Source organism: Notolepis coatsorum, assembly GCF_963971535.1.
Source record: "Notolepis coatsorum genome assembly, chromosome: 1".
In the NCBI taxonomy this organism is placed as follows: Eukaryota; Metazoa; Chordata; class Actinopteri; order Aulopiformes; family Paralepididae; genus Notolepis; species Notolepis coatsorum.
In genome coordinates, this window is record NC_140165.1 from 249654742 (window position 1) to 249679892 (window position 25151).

A 25151-nucleotide genomic window follows, 5' to 3' on the forward strand; every position below is an offset into this window, starting at 1 on the left:
GGAAGCTTCAGCAAACGGGTTAAAAAAAGTTTTAATCCACAACATACAGGCAAAGGGTTAAGCATTTCTAACACAACACCATGGCCGTCCTTGCATTTTAAAACAGCTGATAGGCCTTGTTACCTGTGAACTGGCTCCAGCGCGTAGTAATACACTGGCTTATTTTCAAGAAAATAGTGCTAAGTAGGGATGCTCGATATTGGCTTTTTTACCGATACCGATATTCCGATATTGTCCAACTCTTAATTTCCGATACCGATATCAACCGATACCGATATATGCAGGGTTTCCCCGTCCAAAAAACTGAATAATTTCAGGTAACTAATAATTTCACTGGATATATATATAACAAATATTGTTATTGTTTTTTTTTGTTTTTAAACCGATACCGATATTTTCCGATATCACATTTTACTGCCGATATCAGCCGATAATATCGGTCGGCCGATAATATCGGACATCCCTAGTGCTAAGTGATAGCAGCATCTGAAATGCTGGAGGACAGGGGTTCTGTGTTGGAGATGGGAAACCATTCTGCCTGCATGTTGTGGATTAAAACCGTTTGGTTTCTTGACCCTGTTTGCTTTCCGGTTCAGAACTCCGGCCATGGGACCCGGTAAATAAGAATTTGTTCTTAATTGACCTGCCTGGTTAAATAAAGGTTAAATTGTTAATTGTTAAATTGTAGAATTACAATCTAAAAGGTAATTTCTGTGGTTTTCCCTCCATTTTCCCTGCCTACTTGCTCATATGCATATATTCAGAATTCGGATTAAATTCTATTGTTTACACTGCCTATTTTTTACTTTTCTACTGTACTATAATTGTATTGCCTATATGTCTTCTATTATTACCCTGCCCATACCTGTACCTCCCTTCCCCCCTCCCCCATGCTGCTATAGACCACCGCAACACTTCCGGTATTCTGAAATCATGGAAGAGAGAGCAGGGGGAGAAAATTTATGAATGCGGATCAATCCGCATGCGCAGATGCGCAGATTGATAAACCTAGATCTCTGGACAATCCAGAGAGACTCTGTCCATGCAGAGTTCGGAAGTAGGTGCGAGAAAGTTACTATAGCTCGGCCGAGAAAGTGCCGATCGACTTGGGATTGGTCTCTCCGTGTTCAGGAGACTCGGGCGTATAAAAGTCTATTGGATCATGTCTCCAGCACCACCACAGCCGTAGCTACAACCACTTAATGTCAAGGCTCTCATCCACATTCATTCATTTTCTCCCCCCGCTCTCACTCCCATGAGCTCAATGTAACGCGGAAGTGCAGTGGTCTATGATGCCTGAATTTCCCCAAGGGGATCAATAAAGGAATATCTTATCTTGTCTTGTTTGCCTTGTGTCTCCTCCAGGAGAAGAAGTACCACCTCCAGGAGCGCGTGGACAAGGTGAAGCAGAAGGTGCGAGACGTGGAGGAGAGATCTAAGGAGTTTGTCCAGAAGGTGGAGGAGAAGAGCATCGACCTGATCCAGAAGTGGGAGGAGAAGTCCAGAGAGTTCATCGGCAACTTCCTCCAGATGTTTGGTCCAGAGGGGGCGCTGGTAAGCAACATTCACATTATGAGTATTTCCTGCCTTTGTGCAGTTTGAGCCACAGTGTTTTCATCGACGCTCTCGTTATTCTACCAGACAAAATACTGGTTGTTTACCTCTCTATGTAGACAACCTTACCACAGGGTTCACACAAGGTCCTTGAAGTGCTTAAAGTGCTTGGTTTTTTACGAAAAAAAGTCGAGGCCTGGAATTCCTTGAAAACAGCCAATCTTTTAACAAGGTGCTTAACACTTTGAGTGCCGACGACGTGTTATGTTGTTATTTCGCCCCGACCGTTGAATGCAGACGACGCTAATTGTCGTTTTTTTTTTTTTATAAAACTAGAGACCAATGGGCCTCTTGCTGCCACAATTATGAACCCCTAGAGATGCAATTTTGCTCGAATCCACTAGATGGCAGTCTCTCCCTATGTTTGTAACACATGTATAATGTTATCGCCCTTACCTGCAGTATTCTAAAGATAATAGATCTCTGCTATGATTGGTCGATAGTAAAGGTTAAGGCTTGCCCACCTGGTATTTTAAACGGGACACACGCAGCGACCTCCCAGCGTCTTTGCATGATCTTACAAGCAAGTGAATACAGTTATTGAGAGAGATAGATAGAGAGAGATTAGCGTTTTGATTTGATTTGATTTTGAGCATTGATAGTATTTCCTAGTATTTCATTAGTAGTAGTGATAATATATTTGTTTTATTTGTAATATTTGTATTTAGTTGTAGGTAATAGTAGTTACAGTACTTTTAGAGTGCAGCACTTTTAGACAAGTGCTTAGTCGTGTTAGATAGTAACACTATAGTTGTTAGTAGTTTTTTTATAGTCTTTTTTTATAGTCATAGTTGAGAGTAGGTATTCACGATGAAGCGAACCCGAAAGACAAAATCTGGATCAAAGGACAAGTATCGCCAGATGAAAATACTCCCTTTCGTCCATGGCACGGGAACGCAGGTAGCAGGCCCAAGCAGTGAGCCTCTACGGCCTATTGCGGGGCCGAGTGCGGGGCCTAGTCATCCTCCGCCTCCGGCCAGGACCATGAGGAAGCGGGTCGCTAAAACGACATCCAATGCACCCAGCTCATCGGATGATTCCGACGGCCCACCCGAAGTTGTATCAGAGGACGAGTGGCTTCCAGGTAAGACTGAATATAATTTCAATTCAATAAATGTTTGCACGTGCATGCGTTTAGTCTGAACGCATTACAGCGATGTATCATGCGTTTCAAGCTAGATTGTATATTGAATAATGTCTCGTTATTTGCTATTGTATATTATATATTACATACTGTCAAAATAATGAGGTTTGTCGTTATTTCCTCGTCTGTGCGAAATGTTTGTAGATGAGTTTGCAGCATGCGTTTCGAGCTAATGTGTATATTGTATACCGTGTATCGTCATTTGCTAGTTACTATATTATATATTACATACTGTCAAAAACGCGTTCTGGTGTTTTTGGCTCGTATGTGGATAGTTGTAGATTGTCCCGTACATTCATACATTTTATTTGCATTTACTGTGAACGCGCCGTAGTACAGCGATGCATGATGCACATTATATTATTATTTTATATATTCATTGTATTCTAAGATTTGCATTATACTGCATTATACTGTCAAATACGCCGCCGATTTTAGGTGAGCAGTGTATGTGTAATGTTTCTAGATATGGTGTGTAACCATCCTACATTGTATGTAGGATATAACTGTAAATGCATTGTGACAAAGCTGACCGTTCCTTTTTGTTATTTCAGAGAGAGGCCCAGCTTCTGAGGCAGAGGGGGAGGAGGAGGCAGATGAGGAGGAAACAATCCCAACTAGGAAGAATGAATGAATGAATGAATTAATTATTTTATTTTGAATGTTTACAAATAAATAAACAAATAATTTTTCGAACATTTTCACAAATAAACAAACGAAAAGGATAGGTTTGAAGCCGAATGCGTATAGAGCAACCTACAACCTATTACATTTTTTTTTTTAAAGTTAAAGTTTTCAAAATATAACAAACAAAAAAATAAATCAACAATCAAAAATCAACAAAAACCGATCCAGAAAAGAAAAAAAAACGTTAAAGTGTGCAAGATAAAACAAACAAACAAACAAACAAAAAAATCAACAATCAACAAAAAACTTTCCTGAAAAGAACATAAGCCAACAGGAAAATCTAAAATTCATCTGCAATACCAGAGTTTCATGGTAGAAAAAAAACAAAAAAAAACAGATTGTAGGTTTAATTTTACTATAGGATTCTAGAACCCTGTTTTTAAACATATTTTTAAACATAAAAATACTCCTGCTGTTTTTTATTTCATCCGGTATATTGTTCCAGAGTTTCACTCCTTTAACTGACACTGACATACTTTTAAGTGTGGTTCGAGCTCTAGGCTGTTTCAAATTGAGTGTTCTTCTTAAATTATACGTCACCTCTCGTTCTTTAAACAAAATTTGTAAGAGAAGAGGGGTAAGTCACTATCTCACACTGACTCATTCACTCACGCACGTTTCTAACTATGTATTATATGAATGTGTGTCTACAGTATAGGGTGTACATGGTAGACTAGTTAGTTATTGTAATATTTTCATAATTTACAGGCCGGGGCAGAGGCCGGCGAAGCAGGTCAGCTCCCAGTGGGAGCCAGGATGAGTGGATCTCTGGCAATTTCGTACCAACAGAGCTTGACTTCGATGTAGAGCCTGGACCACTCCATGATGCGGCCACCATCGCATCAGACCGCCCCCTTGCCTTTTTGCGTCTGTTCCTCACAGATCAGTTCATGGGTAACATTGCGCTCCAAACCAACATGTACGCGCCAGGCCACGTGAGCGGATCGGCGCGGCCGAGAAATCCGCTCTTCGCTCTTTAAAGCTTGGTCCGCTCCGCTAATCGCTCATGTTGACCCCGCCCCCAAGTCGCTCTCCGCTCCCTCACCGCTCACCTTGAATCGAGCGCTCCCCGCGCCAGATCGCTCGGCTTTATTTATTTTTTTTTTTTTTTTTGGAGCATGGTGTAAATTAGCTCAAACTACAACAGTCTACACCCCCTGGGCCCCTTAACAATTGTTTGTATTGAGCCGCATTGTAATTGTACCCATTCTGCAATGTTAAATAACGTTGTTTATCCATTCACTAGCTCTATTAAGCGATGATAGTTAGCCGAGCCACAATGCTATGGTCGCTGCCATTAACGTTAGCATGTAAGCTAACGACAACAACAATGGCGTCGATACTTTTCTAACATCCTGTGAGTGACAAAGCCTGAACAGGATATCACAGGTTCACCCTTCTCAATTCTCATTGGTTGAAAATGGCCTTCATGTTTGTACATCGCCATCTGTTGCTTTGGCATTGTACTACATGTATATTATTACATCAGTGTTAAACCACTGTCTGAGCGGCCCGGAGTGGATTGGAGCGGAGGAGAACTCTCGCTCCGGACGTCGCGCCGACCCATTTTAAAACCCACTCCTCGCTCACGTCAAAACCGCCCGCTCCGCTCCCCGCGCCGCTCACGCTCTGATCCGCTCACATGGCCTGGTACGCGCAACAGACAATGGCCCTCATTGATCCCGACCGGGTGAGTAACCTCACCGTTGCAGAGCTATGGAGGTTCTTGGGAATACTCTTCCTGACGGGGATCGATCACAAGCCAGCGATGTATATGTACTGGTCAACTGAAAAACATTTATGTCACGCAATATATTTCAGTTCATTTGGAGGTTCCTACACTTCAGTGACAACCAGACGATAGACATTGCTGATAAACTGTACAAAGTACGCCCGGTCCTAGACTACCTCGTGACCTGCTTCCAGGAGCTCTATCAGCCCAGCCAGAATATTAGCATAGATGAGGGGATGCTGGCCTGGCGTGGACGCTTAGCGTTCAAAGTGTACAACCCCCTGAAGCCCACCAAATATGGCATCAAGTCATTATGTGCTCTGTGAATCTCGCACTGGTTACTGCTTTGCACTGCAGCCATATTGTGGGAACCCGGGGAACCTCAAGGACACAGTCGTGGCGCTCCTAGGACGTCTCGCAGACCAGGGTTACAAGCTGTTCATGGACAATTTGTACAACTTGGTGGCAGACTCCTACAGTTCAGGACCCACGTCTGCGGTACCTTGAGGAAGAACCGTGGAGAACCGGAGCAGGTAAAGCAGCTAACCAATGTTGACCTTGCGGTGGGCGAGACCTTGGCCCTGCACAACAAACGGGTCATGGTTCTTGCCTGGAGAGACAAGAGGATTGTCAAGATAATCAGCAGCTTTCACCAGGACACTTTAGTGGAATCACGCGTCTGGCGGAAAGGTGCAAGTGAGAGGGATAAGATAAGATATTCCTTTATTGATTCCCTTGGGGAAATTCAGGCATCATAGCAGCATGGGGGGGAGGGGGGGGGGTACAGGTAGTAAAACAACACAGTATACAGGTAGTAAAAAACAACACAGGCAGTGTAAACAATTTGATCAATATGGTCAATATAATTTACTATCTGACTAGCTGAGGAATATTCACATTATTCACAGTGTCACATAAGGTGCAGTATGCATGAGGTAGTGTTATAATTTACTATCTACTGAGTATACATTATTCACAGTATCACGGTATCCACTGAAATATACATTATTCACAGTATCACAGTATCACAGTATCCACATAGGGTGCAGTAAGCCTAAGGTAGTGTAGGTTGTCCTCCTTGGGTTCCTATAAGTCCCAGGTCAATGTCTGGTAGCAGTCGCTGTCGCTGCCCCCTGTTGTGGAGCCTGGAGGCTGCTAGTCGCTGCCCACTGTTGTGGAGCCTGATGGCCGCTGGTATGAAGGACTGTCCGAGGCGGTTAGTTGAGTGTCGGGGGGGGGAATGAGTCTGTGGCTGAACGAGCTTCTCATCTTGACTAGCTCGTCGTAGAGGGGGTGGTAGGGGTTCTCCATGATGGCAGCCAGCTTCCTTATCATCCCCCTCTCTGCCATCACCTCAAGTCTAGGTAGCTCGACTCCCACCACGGAGCTAGCCTTCCTCACCAGCTTGTTGAGCTTGTTGGTGTCCCTTGAGTTGATGTAGCCTCCCCAGCATGCCACAGCATAGAAGAGGATGCTGGCCACAACAGACTGGTAAAAAGACTGCAGCAGTCTGTTGCACACATTGAAGGACCTGAGTCTCCTCAGGAAGAACAGCCTGCTCTGTCCCTTCCTGTAGAGGGCCTCTGTGTTGTCCGACCAGTCCAGTTTATTGTTCAGGTGTACCCCAAGGAACTTGTATGAGTCCACCATCTCCACATCCACCCCTCGGATGGAGATGGGAATCGGGGGGGGCCTCTTCTTGCCCCTCCGGAAGTCCACCACCAGCTCCTTGGTCTTACTGGTGTTGAGTTGGAGGTGGTTGCTGTCGCTCCACCCCATGAAGCTCTCCACCAGGGCTCTGTACTCCTCCTCATCATCGTCGGTGATGTAGCTTACGATGGAGGAGTCGTCTGAGAACTTCTGCAGGTGGCACCCGCTTGAGTTGCGGCAGAAGTCTGAGGTGTAGAGGGTGAAGAGGAAGGGTGACAGCACAGTTCCTTGGGGGGCGCCGGTGTTGCTCACCAGAATGTCAGACTGACTGTCCTTTAGTCTGACGTACTGTGGCCTCTCAGTGAGATGGTCCTTGATCCAGGCCACCAAGCCGTGCTCCAGCTGCATCGCGGAGAGCTTCTCCGCTAGCAGTGACGGCTGGATGGTGTTGAAGGCGCTGGAGAAATCAAAGAACATAATCCTCACTGAGCTGCGTGGCTTCTCCAGGTGCGTGTACGCTCTGTGGAGCATGTAGATGATGGCATCCTCCACCCCGATGTTTGCCTGGTATGCAAACTGCAGGGGGTCGAGGGAGTCATGCACCAGGGGCTTGAGGTGTTGCAGGACCAGTCTCTCAAACGTCTTCATGACGTGTGACGTCAGAGCGACTGGCCTGTAGTCGTTGAGGGTGCTGGGAAGCAGTGCTGGGTGCTGGGAAGCAGTAATGAAGCCGGCATGCATGGTTTCATATAATATGTGAATGAATGAACGGAGTGGACAAACTGGATCAACATATTGCATACTATCCTTACATTAGGAAGACTGCAAAGTGGACCAAGAAGTTTGTAGTCTATTTGATTCAAATAGCCATGGCCAATGCCTTTGTTCTGTACAGAGCCAGACACCCAACAGGACCGTACAAGACACTCATGCGGTTCCAAATCGGTGTGATCAATGACTTGACTGATGAGGCAGATGCAGGTCAGACAGTGGCAGGTGAGGCAGGTGCGGCAGATGCAGGTGAGGCAGATAAGGCAGGTGAGGCAGATGCAGGTGGGAGGGAGCGTGATCCCAGGGCCCCAAGGACAGATCCGCAGTGCAGGTTGGATGGCAACATAAAAACACATACTATGCTGAAGTACGTACCCACCCCAAAGAAGAAGCATCCCATGAGAATGTGCCGGGTCTGTAAGCAAAAAGGCATTAGGCGGGAAACCAGATCATACTGCTCAAAGTGTGGAGTCCCCCTGCATCAAGAGTGTTTCACACTCTACCACACAAAGAGAGATTATGCTAGCTGAGTCATCAGGAAGGGTACAACTCTATCAGCTGAGTAACAATGTTCATCAAAGTGTTGAGTGCTACAGTGTAGGTTAGTTTATTAGGACAAGTGCATGACAGTAAGGTTAGTTAGGGTTAGATATATTTTATTTTATTTTTTTTATTTCAGATAATGGTTGAAGAAGTGTCTTTAGTCGACGGCGAAAGATTGGACGGGTTTCGGCTGTTCTAACTGGGGTGGGTAGTTCATTCCACCATTGTGGGGCAAGGACTGAGAATAGGCGGCTTCTCCTTGATGACCCTCCCGGAGCTCGGATAGGAGTAGGTCTGAGGTGGCCAGAAGATGCAGAGCGTAGGGGTCTTGAGGGTGTGTAGTTGGAGACCATTGACCGGAGGTAGGCGGGAGCGGTTCCCTTTGCCGCACGGTATGCTAGGTCAAGGGCCTTGAAGCGGATTCGTGCAGCCTGTATAGTAGTATAGTGTCTTGTAAATAGTGTAAGTATTTCACAATATAGTTATTACTGTTTGTACAGAACAAAGGTGTTGGCACATGGATATATTTGGAACACTATTCTTGGTCCACTTTCAGAGTAGCAATGGTGGTCTCGCTTGTCAATGCCGTTCATCATTGTCCTGGTGTTAGCTGCTGATCATTTTCACATATTTTCACAGAGTACATATGGCTCACTTTACTAACTAACACACTTTACATGTAAATATATGTTCTTATGCACAAACTGAATGGTTATCAACTTATCTGCCATTTTATCAGGTCAAAACTAACATACTTTACATGTAAATATGTGTTCTGATGCACAAACGCAATGGTTATCGGCCATTTTGCCAGGTCGAAACTAATGCACTTGAATATATGAATACATTTACTGTGAATGTTCTAAATGCACACATTCAATGGTGATCCGCCATTGTGCTAGGTCAAAACGAATGCACTTTACATGTGTGCTGATGCACACACCCAATGGTGCTTTATCTGAAGTGAAGACATCTTTTCCACTTCATCAAGTGTCAAGTGTTTATATACAGAATACATTATGATGCAATGCTTTTTTATAACTTGTGTGCCGAGTATGGGTTGAACCCATGGTGCACTTGCTAAATGTAATGCACACAGCTAACAGTACATTAATGGTTATATATTGTATGTCGTTTTTGCTAATTTATATATTGTGTATATATATATATTTCCAGGTCAAAACTAATGTTCTTTACATGTGTGTTCTGAGGCACAAACTCAATGGCGTTTTATCTGAAGTAAAGAAATTTCTTCCACTTCATCAAGTGTCAAGTGTTTATTATATACAGAATACATAATATAATGCAATGCTTTTTTATAACTTGTGTGTCTTAGATTAGAATATACAGAATACATTATAATGCAATGCAAAAATAAGATAAGATATTCCTTTATTGATCCCCTTGGGGAAATTCAGGCATCATAGCAGCATGGGAAAGGGGGGGGGGGGGATACAGGTAGTGTCAGAATACCTTTTGGACGACTACACCATGGTACACAGGTAAATTCATCACAAACAGCTGAGTATGGGTTATATATTGTGTACTGTCAAAAAAAATTGTCGTCAAATCGTAATTTGTCGTTTTTGCTAATTTCTATATTGCATATATATATTTCTATATTGTATATATTGCAATATATACAATATAGAAATTAGAAAATAACAACAACCACCTAGTGTTTATGATTTATGAAATGCAGTAAAGGATATAGGGATATTTTGGTAAATGGCTGCTTTTTTATATAGATATTTTGATTTACGTTGTATATGCCTATATATTGTCGCTATGTTGAGCTATATATGCAGTAAGTGTGTGACATTGAGGCTGTATATAAAGTGTAAAAATAAATATAGGCATACAACGTAATCAATAAAAATATCCCTATTATATCTATTGCATTTCATGAATGATAAACAACACTAGGTGGTGTGTGTTTACCCTATGAATTTGGAATAATGTGTCTCAGACGAGCAAATATGATTTGCGCTCGCTGCAGAAAATGCCTCATAACTCCGTTTCCAGGAAATTAGCGTCTTTTTTGGCCAATGTTTACCTTTTTTAGCGTGGAATTGTGAACGAACGAAGGAATGTATAAACAAACGTTTTTTTGCGTATTGTACAGCAACTAGTGTTTGTCAAATGAGCCGAACCATTTCCACATAGCTAAAATATAGAATATAGAAATCGATCTGCGGAAATCATGAAATATCGCAAAATCAGCCCTCTTAACACATTCCCTGCCACTGGTTATATCCATCAATATAGCCAGTCTGCCACCACTCTAAGCCTATGGAGATGTTCACCTTCTTTGCAGGGCTATAACTTTTTAAATTGTATTGCTAAATTGACATTACTATGGCCCATTCAACATCGATGATCGTTCAGGATGTAGGAACGTTATACTTTTTCATTAATAGATTCATACAAAAATACCTTCTAGAATATAAGTGTTTTTATCGTTTTCTGCAGTAATTCATAGAACGTGAGTTATAGGCATAAACGCATATATAGATTATCAATTGCCGTTTATTCCCGATACATGCTATATTAAAAAATTCAACTGTATATGATCTTATACGTTATGCGTCATCATGCGTGATCCGTGATCGTCAGTAAATGCTTTATGTAGTATGGGTGATATATTGATCAGATCGGTTTGCAGTGAAATGAATAAACAATTGGGCTGAAAATAGCATCAGCGTCCTCTTACCGTGCGTCAATGAGACTGGCGGTGAAAGATCCCAGATATAGGACGTCGATCGCCTAGGTCCATTTCCGGTTTGTATGTCGCAATAAACGCCGAAATCATATCGATTATTAAGTTTATAAAGCGATCCATTATGTACATAGTGTCTGTCGGGAGCCTTTGCGACAATATCTGACGGCCGGATGAATTTAATCGACGCACAGTAGCCATATCCTGTTTACCAGTGTAACTTGTCCGACCATCCACCAGGCGGCGGTATTGAGCCGTCGTTGTATTGAGCCGTAGGGTCCAGCTGCAGCGCCGGAGGTGTATATATGAATTATGAATGCCATGGCCAAAAAAATTAAATATTGATCTCAATATCGCTGTACAGCGTGGTCTGGCGGTCAAAGCATGGCAGGCAATAACGTTTTAAAGCGTTTCCGGCGGTGGATGTGTTAAGACCGGCACGCAAGGAGGTTCTGGGGCACTCCCTGCTGGCGCTGAAAGTGTTAAGGCTGGCACACAACGGGGTTCCGGGGCACCAGACCCGTGGCACTGAAAGTGTTAAGTCCTTGAAATTCAAATCAACCATTCACATTGAATGTTTTGTTAATTGTTCTGAATCAAGAAATGTTTTTTTTCTTTTTTATCTGACGAGTCACTGTCTCGACAACTGCTTTTCCTAATTTCTTCACGTGTGGTGCTCTAGCTAGCTTGCTCTCTACTTCCTGAGACACTGTCACCCCGATTAACAGCATTTGGGCCCGTGTCGACCGGGGACGTTTTATGAGTTGTCGGCTCCTTTCTGTCATAAATGTCTATGCTACAGACGCGACAGGCGCGCTCCTTTTCCCAGCGCTGCACCTCGCGTTTTAGCGCTCTCGGCGGCCAGCGTTTTTGGGCGGAGCGCTCCCAGCGCCTAAAGTTGAAACTAGTTCAACTTTTGGAGAGGGGCGTCGCTCCTTTTTTCGACCGACCAATCAAAATCTAGCAAGTGGCGGAGCCGCAGGACTAAAGATCAACAAACATGGCAGAGGAGAGGCTGTAACTTGTTCGACAACCCTGTGATTTATGACCTTACTTTACCTTACAGCCCCTCAGTCTACCTTGGCAAAAGACACTGATGAGGATGAACATTAGTCTGGTCTAATCAAAAGAAGGCGCAAGTTTGAATGTGCTTTCAACAAGTGATTTTCCAGAGATGTAGACATTTTCCTTTTATTTAAACATGTTCTCACTTGTAAATATGATTCAGTTTTTACTTGTTCTTTCCTAATATTTCAAATAGGAATAATTTTTCACTTGTTTTCTATTCTAATATTTTCAAATACGGATCAGTTTTTACTTGTTTTCTTGCCTGCTGGCAATCAGTTCAACAATAAAAAATGTATTGCCACACTGCATTTTAAATGTTTTACTATGGAACATAAGGGCAGACACTGCACAAGAGCCTGACAATCGTGCCCGTGGTGAAAATGTACTAGACTAGAGTACACAGTAATGTTAATCAATTAAATATATTCAGTTATATCTGTTTATACATACCCATTTAACAGAGCCTGTGCCAGAAATGTAAAATGGTTATAAAATTACAAACACATTTTGGCAATATTTAATAAGTATTCATGAAATGGTTTGCTTTTTCTGAGGAAGTAGGTGGTTCTTAAAAGAGCCTTTGGGTTATGATTGCTGGTGATGCAGCAGTATGGGTGGTTGTAGGGCTCAGAGGATGCTGTCCTGCCAAGGCACCAGACCGTCTGGAGAGGAGAAGTAGCTGGTGAAGAGGTCTCTCACTGCAGCTGCTTCTCTGGAGGCATTGTCCCCTGGGGGTGCTCTGCACTGCACCCTGCGACTCTGCTGGCACAGTTGTAGTGCGGGGGACATCCAGGCTAACGTTAGCTACTAACTGTCAGTTAGCCAACACTGTCAGTTCGTATTATCTTAGGTTGATGTTAGATTGCCGTTTACCTAGGTGTAGCAAGCTGGTAAACAAATGTTTAAAACATACCCTAGTGTAATGTATTACTACTTGACTATTCTCCATATGGTTAACTCAGGTAAACTTAAAATATTATGTTATGGATATTAATAATATTATTAAGAGGAGGCAGCAGGCCCCTCAGTCGGGGAATGCCCAGAGCCTCTCGTAGTCCCCCGCAATCTTCCTCCAGGCTTCAGCCGCTGGTACAGGCATGTAGTCGGAGACCATACACTCCCATAGCCTCACACACACTACGCAAAATCCGGGCTACAGTGCAGAACCCCACTCTGTAGCTGAAGGCGATGGAGTGGAAAGAGTCTCCAGTTTGACAGGTACCTGCCAAATAAATAGCTAATGACAGGTACCTGCCAAATAAATAGCTAATGCATCTATCTACTTGCCTATCTAGACAGACAGCCAATTATTAGGTATGGGAACTGTCTGGATTACCAAAAAAGTTTTTTTCTTGTCAATACAATTCAATAATGCTTTATTGACATGACTGCATTTTGTTACAATGTTGCCAAGCAAGTACAGTAGCAGTGCAATTGTCTCTGGCAATATTGAATTGATATAACACACAGACTATCAATAGATAATCATGCATCTATCTAGACAGAGATACAGACAAATAGCTAGCTAGTCTATTGATAGTTATGTACAGTTCAATGTACAGTTTCCTCCCCCCTCAAATGTATATATTCTCTTTTAGAAACTGTCTAGACAGAGTTGTCTGTATATCCTGTATGTCATAAATGTCTGGATGTAACAGTACTGTATATCTGTATGTTGTGTATGTCATAGATGTTATGATGAATTTAAAATGGGGGACCCTGATGTAAACAAGACAAAAGTCTTTCTCTGGTCTGTATTGTACCCATTCTGCAATCTGTTAAAAGTTTTCAATCAATCAATATATAGTTTAGTAACGTTAGCTAGCTAGCTAGTGATTGATCGATTGAAAACTTTATTAACAGATTGCAGAATTGGTACAATACAATAGTGATACCGTTTAGCTAGCTAGTCTATTGATATTGATTACATTTTCAAAGTTAGCCGCACTTGATAAGAAAGACTTGGCTGCTTTGTGTGGAATGATGGTATCTAACTAAGCTACGTTATTGATAGCTAGCTAACCACGTTAGCTTAGCTAGGTAGCTACGTTAGTGATAAGTTTAGTAACGTTAGCTAGCTCGACACTAAACTATCATCATGTTTATTAACCCTTTCCCTGCCACACGACAGGTTAACCTGCTGTCGTGTGGCAGTGAAAAGGTTAACGAAGAGACAATGTTCAAGTTTAGCTACTCACCTCAGACAAATGCAGAGCAATTCAGCCGGGCTGAATCTGATGGTCTCCCTGTAACGTTAGTTGATGGGTCTGCATTTTGGCGATGCAACATGCTTGGCCCGAACTTCTGGAGTAGCTCCGCCTCCTACTAATGACGCGGCGATCGTGACACAGATGACGTAACAATAAACGCTCCCGGCATGACTGGAAAAACGCTCTGAAAACGCTCTGAGCATGCATATTTTTGCTTTTCAAATCGGTCCGCCTTGAAAAAAACGTCTCCGGTGGACACAAAGCCTTTGGCTGGTGGCTGGCATCTGTTTTACAAACTGATGTAGGATTCTCAGTAGTCGTGGCATTTCTAGAATGTTATGGAATAATTTTTTTTTCTCCACTTTTTCTCCTGTTTTTCTGTTTTCCTCCCATCCCAATTTAGTCGTTATGCCAATTCCCCCCTCCCCTTCCTGGTCGTTGCTCGCATGTGCCCCCGACTGGTCAGTCTAGGGAGCCCTGAAGTCCATCAGATGCTTCCTCCGAGACATAGGAGACAGCCAGCGGCCTCTTTTCACCTGGCAGCGAGGACTCTCATTGGTGAAGTGTAACGTGTGGGAGGTCACACTACCCTCACCATCTCCCTCCCTTGCTGTGCAGGCGCCCTGACCGACCTGACCGACTGTTTACAATGACCAGAATACCAGTTGAGATTGCTAATCATATTAACAATTATTTTATTGGAAAAGTAGATAATTTAAGGAATAATATGCAAACAATAGATAATGAAAAATCTTATTTATTAATAAAGAATAAAATAATGAAAGATAAAAAATTTATTTTTGATTGTGACTAAGTAATGTAGAACATATGTTAAGTACCACTAAAAACAAACCACCAGGTGTTGACGGTCTTGACGGGAAACTTCTGAAATTGGTCCCTGATTTAATTGCCCCTGCTATCTGTCATATTATAAATCAATCTTTTAGTGAATGTTTGTATCCGCAACAGTGGAAAACTGCCAAAGTAATACCACTGCCAACATTTTTGAAATTGCCATTCTCAGGATCTAATAGTCGTCCCATAAGTTTACTGCCAGTTTTAAGTAAACTGATGGAAAGAATAGTAAGTGAAAAGATTAAATGCTACTTTTCTTTGAACACACCACTGATTTTCAACATGCATATCGTGAAGGACATTCAACAGTGACTGCTTTAACACAAATGACTGATGATTGGCTGATAGAGATAGATAAAAAAATAAAATGGTTGGCGCTGTCTTGCTTGATTTTACTGCAGAATTCAACATCATAGATCGCAAATTCTTACTTAAAAAAACTTGAATGTTACGGTTTCTCCTCATCTGCATTATCTTGGATTCAAACTTATTTAGCAAACCGGAAACAAATAGTTTTTTTTAATGGGAGTTACTCAGAAGTTAAAACGGTAAGGTGTGGAGTACCCCAAGGAAGTTGACTTGGGCCTTTGCTCTACACCATATTTACAAATGACATGCCTCTTGTCCTAAATAAGTCCTATATTTCTATGTATGCGGATGATTCAACGATTTACACATCAGCCTCTACAGCCAATGAATTAAATACGGTCCTAAAGGCAGAGTTGCAATCAGTGATGGAATGGATAAAGAATAACAAACTAGTTCTAAACATATCAAAGACAAGTAGCATCATTTTCGGTTCAAACCATACTCTAAGAACGAACCCAGTCTTGAAACTTTTGATAAGTGATGTGGTAATTAATCAAGTCCAGGAGACTAAACTCCTAGGAGTAACATTAGACAGTAAATTGTCATGGTCACACCATATAAACAATATAGTAGTGAAAATGGGAAGAGGGATTTCTGTTGTTAAAAGATGTGCTCATTTGTTACCACTAAATTCTATCAAACAGGTAATTCAAGCTCTGGTTTAGTCAAATCTTGACTATTGTCCTGCAGTATGGTTGAATGTAACGACGAATAAACTGAAAAAATTGCAAATGGTACAAAACAAAGCAGCACGTATAGCGCTTCGCTGTGAGTACAGAACGAATGTTGCAGTGATGCACAGTTGTTTAACTTGGTTACTTGTCAAACATAAGTTACTCTGCTCACTCCTTGTATTCACTAGGAATATTCTTGTTACAAAGATCCCCTCAATTTTATATAACAATTTATCTATAAGTCTTGACAGACACAACCATTCCACCAGACATGCTTCTGCACAAGGTTTTACACTTCCAAAAGTGAGGTCGAATGCAATGAAGCGAACTGTCATGTTCCGTGGTATGCAGGAATAGAACTCTCTTCCCAGACATGTTAAGCAGGAGAATAGTAAATGTCGTTTCAAAATCGTGGTAAAACAACATTTTCAACCAAAGAAATTGACATTCCCTAATAGATAGTGTGTACGTAAATGAAAATGTATGTGTCTGATAAAGAGATAGAGGTATATATAGATGAAAAGGCATGTGTCTGATAGGGATATATTATTAAAAGATTGTATAATTGGCTGATATGAACATAGATAATGTATGTAAAAGCTAAATAGAATATTATGCTGTATTGTATTATGAATGAATTATGAGTAGGTATTATTGTATTGTATTATGAATTCATAAGACATATATATTATTGTATTGTATTATGAATTTGATTAGGAGTTTTTATTGTTGTTTTAATTGTCTGTATGACATGTGAATGTTGTGAGTGTATAAGTCTGTAACTGTATTTGACGTGTTATGGACCCCAGGAAGAATAGCCCCAGCACTGCTGTGGCTAATGGGGATCCAAATAAACCACCCACCGGCTTCCCTCCCGCTGACTCTGCCAATTGAGCCAGTATGACGGCCGGCCAAGCCGGAGGCAACGCTGACAGCCGGATTCGATACCAGTGTCTCTCGCGTTGGTGACGAGCGCTTAGTCCAATGCGCCACCCAGCCGCCCTTAATGTTATGGAATTCTGAGAGATCAGGTTTTATTCCAGACTGTCTCTCCCCCCCCCTCCTCTCTCCCCTCTCTCTCTGTCTCCCTCCTCTCTCTCTAGAAACACATGTTGAAGGAGGGTAAGGGCAGGATGCTGCAGGCCATCAGTCCCAGGCAGAGCCCCAACAGCAGTCCCGTCCGAGAGCGCTCCCCCTCCCCCACCTTCAGACTGCCCTTCTTCAACAAGACCTCTCCTCTCTCCTCCTCCTCCCTCCACCACGGCATCAGCGAGGACGAAGAGGACCTGGACGACGAGCCTCCCTCCACCTCCTCCCTCCCTCACCCACTCACCCACTCACTCACTCCCTTCACCTCCTCATAGAGACTTGACCTCCCTCTCTCCATCCATCCTCTCCTCTCTGTAGTGTCTGATATGGTGCAGGGTTTAGTAGGCGAGGGGCTCATTCAGACTGCTGTGTTTCAGGGACGGGTTCAGAACAAGACATACTGTATATATATATATAATGGGGGATTTTCCTTATATACTTACTGTATATATATAATGGGGGACCTTCCTTATATATACAGTATATAATGGGGGACCTTCCTTATATATACAGTATATAATGGGGGACTTTCCCCTTTCCTGTGTCCTCCAGTCAGACCTGACTCTTCAGCGCTGGTTTCTTTTTCCCAGTTTGTCTCCATGGAAACGCTGCTCTATCGCTTTGAGAGATGAGCGCGTTTTTAGTGGTCCAAGTTCCAAAGCGCTAGAAGTAATTAAAAAAGAAAGAAAAAAAATAAGTAAACGTTTTGTGTAAAGAGCAGTCTCTTAGCAACACTAGCCACTAGACTCTTCCCTCAGGTATCTGTTGAGCGCTGCTGGCTAAAAGAAAGACCCTTAGACCTGTTCAGCCCCTCAAACCTGTTCAGCCCCTTAGACCTGTTCAGACCCTTAAACCTGTTCAGCCCCTGTTCAGCCCCTCAAACCTGTTCAGCCCCTCAACCTGTTCAGCCCCTCAAACCTGTTCAGCCCCTGTTCAGTCCTTTAGACCTGTTCAGTCCTTTAGACCTGTTCAGTCCTTTAGACCTGTTCAGTCCCTGTTCAGTCCTTTAGACTTGTTCAGTCCTTTAGACCTGTTCAGTCCTTTAGACCTGTTCAGTCCTTTAGACCTGTTCAGTCCTTTAGACCTGTTCAGCCCCTGTTCAGTCCTTTAGACCTGTTCAGTCCCTGTTCAGTCCTTTAAACCTGTTCAGTCCCTGTTCAGTCCTTTAGACCTGTTCAGCCCCTGTTTAGTCCTTTAAACCTGTTCAGCCCCTTAAACCTGTTCAGCTCCTGTTCAGTCCTTTAAACCTGTTCAGCCCCTGTTCAGCCCTGGATCGTTAGTAGAGAAAGGTAAACCTGTCACCCTGGGACCCAGACTCTCTCAGTATAGTAGAACTCTTCAGGTAGTAGTTTAGGAAGGCTGGCGGTGGAGCTTCCGTGAGTGAATGTAGACGGGAGGTGTCTGCTTGTAGTGAGGAGGTCAGAGGAGGTCAGAGTTCATGTCATGATGTTGTTGAGTTCTAACGTCCTGCTCCAGTGATCAATACATCGTCTGAGTCGCTTCCAGACACCTGGATACACCTTTCAGTAGGATCTGCTTCTAGCCTGGAATACACCTTTCAGTAGGATTATGATTAATTGAAAATGGAGGACCCTGATGTAAACAAGATGAACGTCTTTCTCTGGTCTGCATCCCCTTAACAATTGTGTGTATTGAGCTGTACTGTATTGTACCCATTCTGCAATCTGTTAACCTGTTAAGCTGTAGGCTGTATTTTGCCTAAAGGTACATGCCTAAGTAAATGGAAGATTGCTCCACTTCTGCAAGGTCAATTTGCATGTTCTTGGTATCTAGGAACATCTAGGGACCTGGGGGTATATATTTCCAGTGTCAGAAATATTGTGTCTGTTACTAGGCTGAGTAAATTGTAATGAAGAAAAGGAGAATATAAATTATGATTTATGATTTTTGCATCTTTGATCATGTTAAATCTGCGGGGCACGAGAAAATGCTCACTGAGCTCATTCACCACCTTATTGAGATCATGTGTAGAAAAAATCTAAGCAAATGAACCGTGGGAAGATGATTAAACGGAAGGATTTGTAGATACAGTAATGAATGATAATCCATTTGAATTATAAATTCATATTTGACCTTGAACTTGACCTTATTATGGCCAAATCATACATCTATGGATAGGGAAAATGCTCCTCTTTCCAATGGCAGGGTTGAATCTGGATTTAGTCATTTCCTTGCGCTTTTTACGATAATTAGCATTTTCCGATAAATTCGTATTTCCGATAAATCGTATAAAACATCGGTAAAAATGAAAATATACAATTTGACTACTGTTTTTGATATGGTTATGGTCTTTACTCTTGGCTACAAAAAGAAAATATTTAAAAACATTAATCTCTTAACATCCAAGGGCCCACATGTGGACGATTCTTTGCCGACCTCTAGTGGCTCGGGTGTGCATTTCTTTTAATACAATATATAGATAGAATTAAAGCCCTATTTGTTGCCTGTCGATTGCCTTTTCAGTTGACAAAATCCATTCAGCGGTTCTCGAGTTACATGCCGATATGTGAGGCGTGCCCCAAAGTATGCAAAAGTACACATTACCTCCCGGGGCTCTAGCTCCGTCAATCATTTGGCGATCTCGAAAATCTTTGCACAGGGTTGTAGCCAATGAGTGTGGCTTTCCAATGATACCCCATGATATGATAATTGGGGATCTAATACGGTCTCTATTGATCGATTTATGATTAAGAAAAGCCTTAGACCATAAGGCTTAAATAAAGTTTTCAATCAATCAATCAAGGATCTGCTTCTAGCCTGGAATACACCTTTCAGTAGGATCTGCTTCTAGACTGGAATACACCTTTCAGTAGGATCTGCTTCTAGCCTGGAATACACCTTTCAGTAGGATCTGCTTCTAGCCTGGAATACACCTTTCAGTAGGATCTGCTTCTAGCCTGGAATACACCTTTCAGTAGGATCTGCTCGCGAAAATACAAAGAAAACTGTAAGGATCACAACAGGATCACAGAAACATCTTGAGTCTCAAAGTAAGAGTGGCCCTTTAAGTACGTTTATTTCTGTAGCAGAGTAAACTAATTTACAATCTGGTTACATTTACAAAAAGTTAATGTATTGCACATGTCTCCCTTGTGACATCACCAAGGGCAGTAACTCTGAACAGTTTGCTTAGGCTTGTTAATCTGAAGACGTCGGCCCCTGTGGCCAAACAGCATGGAGTACATGTGTCATCTTCCTCCAGACTTCCATAATATGTCCCCTTTAGGTTTACAGACGAGCGATGTATTCAAATGTACTTAAGGTTACACGGCTGCGAACACATGAACTGTATTTCTTTCTTTCTTGCACAAAGAGACTTAACGCGGTTCTTCGTCGCAAGGCTTCATCATTACGCATCATAATCCAGAGGCTCCGATATCTGAATGGGACGACAAGGTCACTGGAGAGGAGGCTGTTTAAAACACGACAACAACATGATAATTTATTCTGTTACGCTCCAGTAACCACCCAGATACAGTTACAGTACCGTCTGTGGAGTTCTCAGACGGTTATCTGGTGAGAACAGAACAATGGCAATACAATCGGAAACACGGAGCACTTAATATGTTGGAATGTTGTACAACTGATGATAATCAAGCAATAGTTCAGCACTTAAAGATTACTTATTGATTGCTCACAGTCACTCAAACAAGTAATCCACCTTGTTGACTCTATTTGCACACTTTTGGTCGTGCGATGAAGTCTCAAGACAAATCAATTATGTTATTTATTCTTTTTTTTGTACGAGATCTAATCAAAGTCCTGTATTCTGTCAAAAGCGGAACAGGAGTTCTCGGAAATCAACGTTGAAGGTATAGAGCGGAGACGGTAGAAAGATGTGGTCGGTGAGATGGGTAGCGACGCTGCAGGGAGAGTACTGACAAAGAACTCGTAACAGCCGTCTGCTCCTTTATCCCCAGACAAAGACGGGGCTTTAACCCCGTTTCTCTTTCTCCTGGGGGAGCAGGGACAGGTCGGGGGGTAGGGTGGGGGGGTGGTAAGCCCCCCCACGCCTGGCTTCAGCCTCTAGTCGCCACGTCAGTACAGTTATTTTCAAAGTGTTTTCTTTCTTCACTTTTCTAATTGTTAAAGGAATATTCAGACCTTTTGGGAAATATACTTATTTGCCATCTTCCCCTGGAGACGGACAAGAAGACTGATATCGGGTTTCATCCGTCTGTCCAGTAGCTCCGTCAAAAGTGAAGAAATAAAACATCCGACAAATCCAAAAAACACACGGTAATGAAATTGATATCAATCTTCTTGTCCGACTCTGGGGAAGATGGCAAATAAGTGTGTTTCTCAAAATGTTGGAGTGTTCCATTTTTATTGTGATCCAAAGGTGATTTTCCTGTTTGATGTGTAGGTTGATTATTTTATTTTCCTGTCTGTATTATTCTACTCACATTGTCTGGTACTAGCAGAACAACACAGCCAGTAGCCTCATCTTGTGTAGGGATGATGTTCTTATTGTTACAATGCTTATGTTAGTTAATACATTTATTTTCTCTTTTGATTAAAGGGGGGGATGAGATGTCAGAGAGTACATTGTTCCTTCCTCTCATTCTCTCTGAAAACTACTAGTTAAGTAGGGCTTTGATTGTTGGGGCTCACGACAGGGATGTACTCCTGCACCTCCTGTTTTTGGTATGCGTGCGCCGTGCAGATACACGTTTAGTAGCCGTACACGTATAGATACTTAAATATTATTAAGTAATAGTGTGTCGCTATACATTATTTAAGTGTATTGCGTTTTAGTTTTGTCCTTTCTATCTCTGTCTGATCGGGAGTTCTGATGAGCCTTTAGACGTGATCATTTAGTGACTTTTTTTTCGAGGCAGTCGAGGTGGACGTAATGCTTTAAGGAACCTGTCCAAACTGGAGAGCCATTTCAGTCCAGCCAAGAAGCACGAACATTAGTGTATTCTAAGACATTAGAAGTAGACAACGGGCCATATTCACAAACCCTCTCTGTGTACTTACTAGTGAGCTTCAGTGTACTTACTACTGAGCTTCAGTGTACTTACTAGTGCTATTGAGCTTCAGTGTACTTACTAGTGAGCTTCAGTGTACTTACTAGTGAGATTCTGTGTACTTACTAGTGAGCTTCAGTGTACTTACTACTGAGCTTCAGTGTACTTACTACTGAGCTTCAGTGTACTTACTAGTGCTATTGAGCTTCAGTGTACTTACTAGTGAGCTTCAGTGTACTTACTAGTGAGCTTCAGTGTACTTACTAGTGAGCTTCAGTGTACTTACTAGTGAGATTCTGTGTACTTACTAGTGAGCTTCAGTGTACTTACTAGTGAGATTCTGTGTACTTACTAGTGAGCTTCAGTGTACTTACTAGTGAGCTTCTGTGTACTTACTAGTGAGCTTCAGTGTACTTACTAGTGAGATTATGTGTACTTACTAGTGAGCTTCAGTGTACTTACTAGTGAGATTCTGTGTACTTACTAGTGAGCTTCAGTGTACTTACTAGTGAGCTTCAGTGGCTTCAGTGTACTTACTAGTGAGCTTCAGTGTACTTACTAGTGAGCTTCAGTGTACTTACTAGTGAGATTCAGTGTACTTATTAGTGAGCTTCAGTGTACTTACTAGTGAGCTTCAGTGTACTTATTAGTGAGCTTCAGTGTACTTACTAGTGAGATTCTGTGTACTTACTAGTGAGCTTCAGTGTACTTACTAGTGAGATTCTGTCTGTTTGAAACTGACCCGACATCAGCACTGTTACATTGGGAAGCTTTGTGAATAATGGGTCCTTGTTTACCATCCTTTTTGACCCTTGACCTCTAGGGAGATGCAGCTCACCCGCAATGCCTGTGTGTCATTTACGGAATCAACTGTGACACCAAAGTTTATTTTTATTCTCCCTTTTTGGGCTTTTTCATTCAATTGATTGTATATTTATATATCGGAGAAAGTCTAGTGGTTTTGCAAATGTTCTATTGGAATTCTTCACGAGAAAAAGACCACATTTATTATGGTGGTATTCATGGTGACCGTGTTTAAATCATCAGGCCGGGTGACCTGGAGGGTGCCAGGCCTCGGGTTGAGACCCTCTTGCTTCTAGACCAGGTGTTGCGTCATTCAGCAGCAGCCCTGTTCGTTTCCAACTGTCAATTAAAGGACCCCCCCCCCCCCCCCCCCAAATAGTGTTTACAGTGTTAAGATTATCCAAAGCCTGTGGTTATTCAGGCGTCAGTCTGTACAAACCATGAGATAGCATTTATAGAGGCTGGATTTACTCAGGTATCAAAACAATAAAAGCTGATTTTAACCCTGTGTGACCTCGTTTATTAACACATGTTCTGTGGTTCCAGCTTCAACTTGATCCTAGATCATTTATCAAAATATGCATTGTTTAATTATATTGTTATAGGCAGGTGTATAAGTAGGTATATAGAAACTTGATATAGGAGGATTCAGGTCAATTCAGACATATCTGGATATATATGCTGTAAATAAATGTATAATGTACAGTATATACTATATAATTTATGTGCTCATTTTATGCCTGTCTTTTCTGAAGCACTTTGAGCTGCAGTTTCTGTATGAAAGGTGCTATACAAATAAAGTTTATTATTATATATATACGGTATATACAGGTGCAGCTCAATCAATTAGAATATCGTGGAAAATTCAATATATTTAGCTGTATTGATGCAGTCATTTGTGCAAAAGGAGCCCCAACCAAGTACTGAGTGAACATACATGAACATACTTTTCAGAAGGCCGACATTTCTATATACAAAAGAAAAATACATCTATTTTAATTTTTTTATTGGTGATAGACTTTTGGGCTTTCATGAGCTGTAAGACATAATCATCAAAATTAAAACAAATAAAGGCTTGAAATATTTCACTTTGTGTGTAATGAATCTATAATCTACGAGAGTTTCGCTTTTTGAATTGAATTACTGAAATAAAATAACTATCCCACGATATTCTAATTTATCGAGCTGCACCTGTACAGCACTGTTGTACATACTATTATACAGAGTATATGGGTAGACTATAGTGAGGTGGGTAGTTAAGATAATTATGGTTACTATGATTACAGTGTAGGGCAGTTAAAGCACTAGGTATACATTGAGTATAGAGTTCAGAGTCGTACAGTATGTAGGGTGACCAGGTGTCCCCCTTTTGGTTGTACTGTCCCACCATTTGACCAAATGTCCCGCGTCCCTCATATTGAGAGGATGTCCCTCTTTTCGAAGCCAAAAAAAAACATGCGTCTAAAAGCCCCTGACTGAGACGTGACGCTACCTCATATCGCAGATCTGATTGGTTATAGTAATTTAGCGCACTGCTCTGCTCGTGAGAATTGAACTTGTGACGCTACCTCATATCGCAAATCTGATTGGTAAAAAAAAACACAACAACATTACAAGCGAACTAGTTCAATATGGAAAGCAGTAAAAAGAAACGGACCTGCAGTTACAACCAAGACTGGCAAATGACACATGCCTGGGTGAGGCCGATGTCAGGCAATCCGCAGCAGGCTTTCTGTGTTTTGTGTCATAGTTCGTTTTAAATTGCGCATGGAGGAGAATACGACTTGAAGCGCCACAGTGGACGTGAGTCTCACTTGAAAGTGGCTCACCAAAAAGAAACATCCAGATCTATGGATACGTTTCTTTTTAAACCAAACAATGATAGCCAGACGGACAAGGTCACTGCAGCTGAGATAACAAGCGTCTATCACACAGTACAACACTCCCATTCATACAGGTCAGCCGACTGTGGTAACCTTTAACCTTTGATTTAAATCTATTCGGTGAAGACCATGGCAGTTATTCTAATATAGAAACACAATTTATTTGTATTATTATTTTTGTATTATACTACACTGTTTTCCCTAGTTCTGTGTTAACAGGGAATATCAAACACAAGACATTCCTGTCAAGTGATGACGTTTGAATATTTAAAACATGTTAGGTGGTATTTAATTTGTATTTATTTTGATTTAACCTTTAACCTTTGATTTAAATCTATTCAGTGA

General features: G+C 41.9%; 1 protein-coding gene across 1 annotated transcript in view; it reads left to right on the top strand.

Moving 5' to 3' along the window:
• pcyt1ab (phosphate cytidylyltransferase 1A, choline b) overlaps positions 1-22247 on the top strand; it is a 56236-nt gene extending 33989 nt beyond the window's left edge. Inside the window, exons 8-9 of the mRNA XM_084334264.1 lie at positions 1366-1554; positions 17140-22247. Coding sequence (XP_084190390.1) covers positions 1366-1554; positions 17140-17400 — 450 coding nt within the window. The 3' untranslated portion in view covers positions 17401-22247. The remainder of the gene's footprint in view (positions 1-1365; positions 1555-17139) is intronic.
• The last annotated feature ends 2904 nt before the right edge of the window (positions 22248-25151 follow it).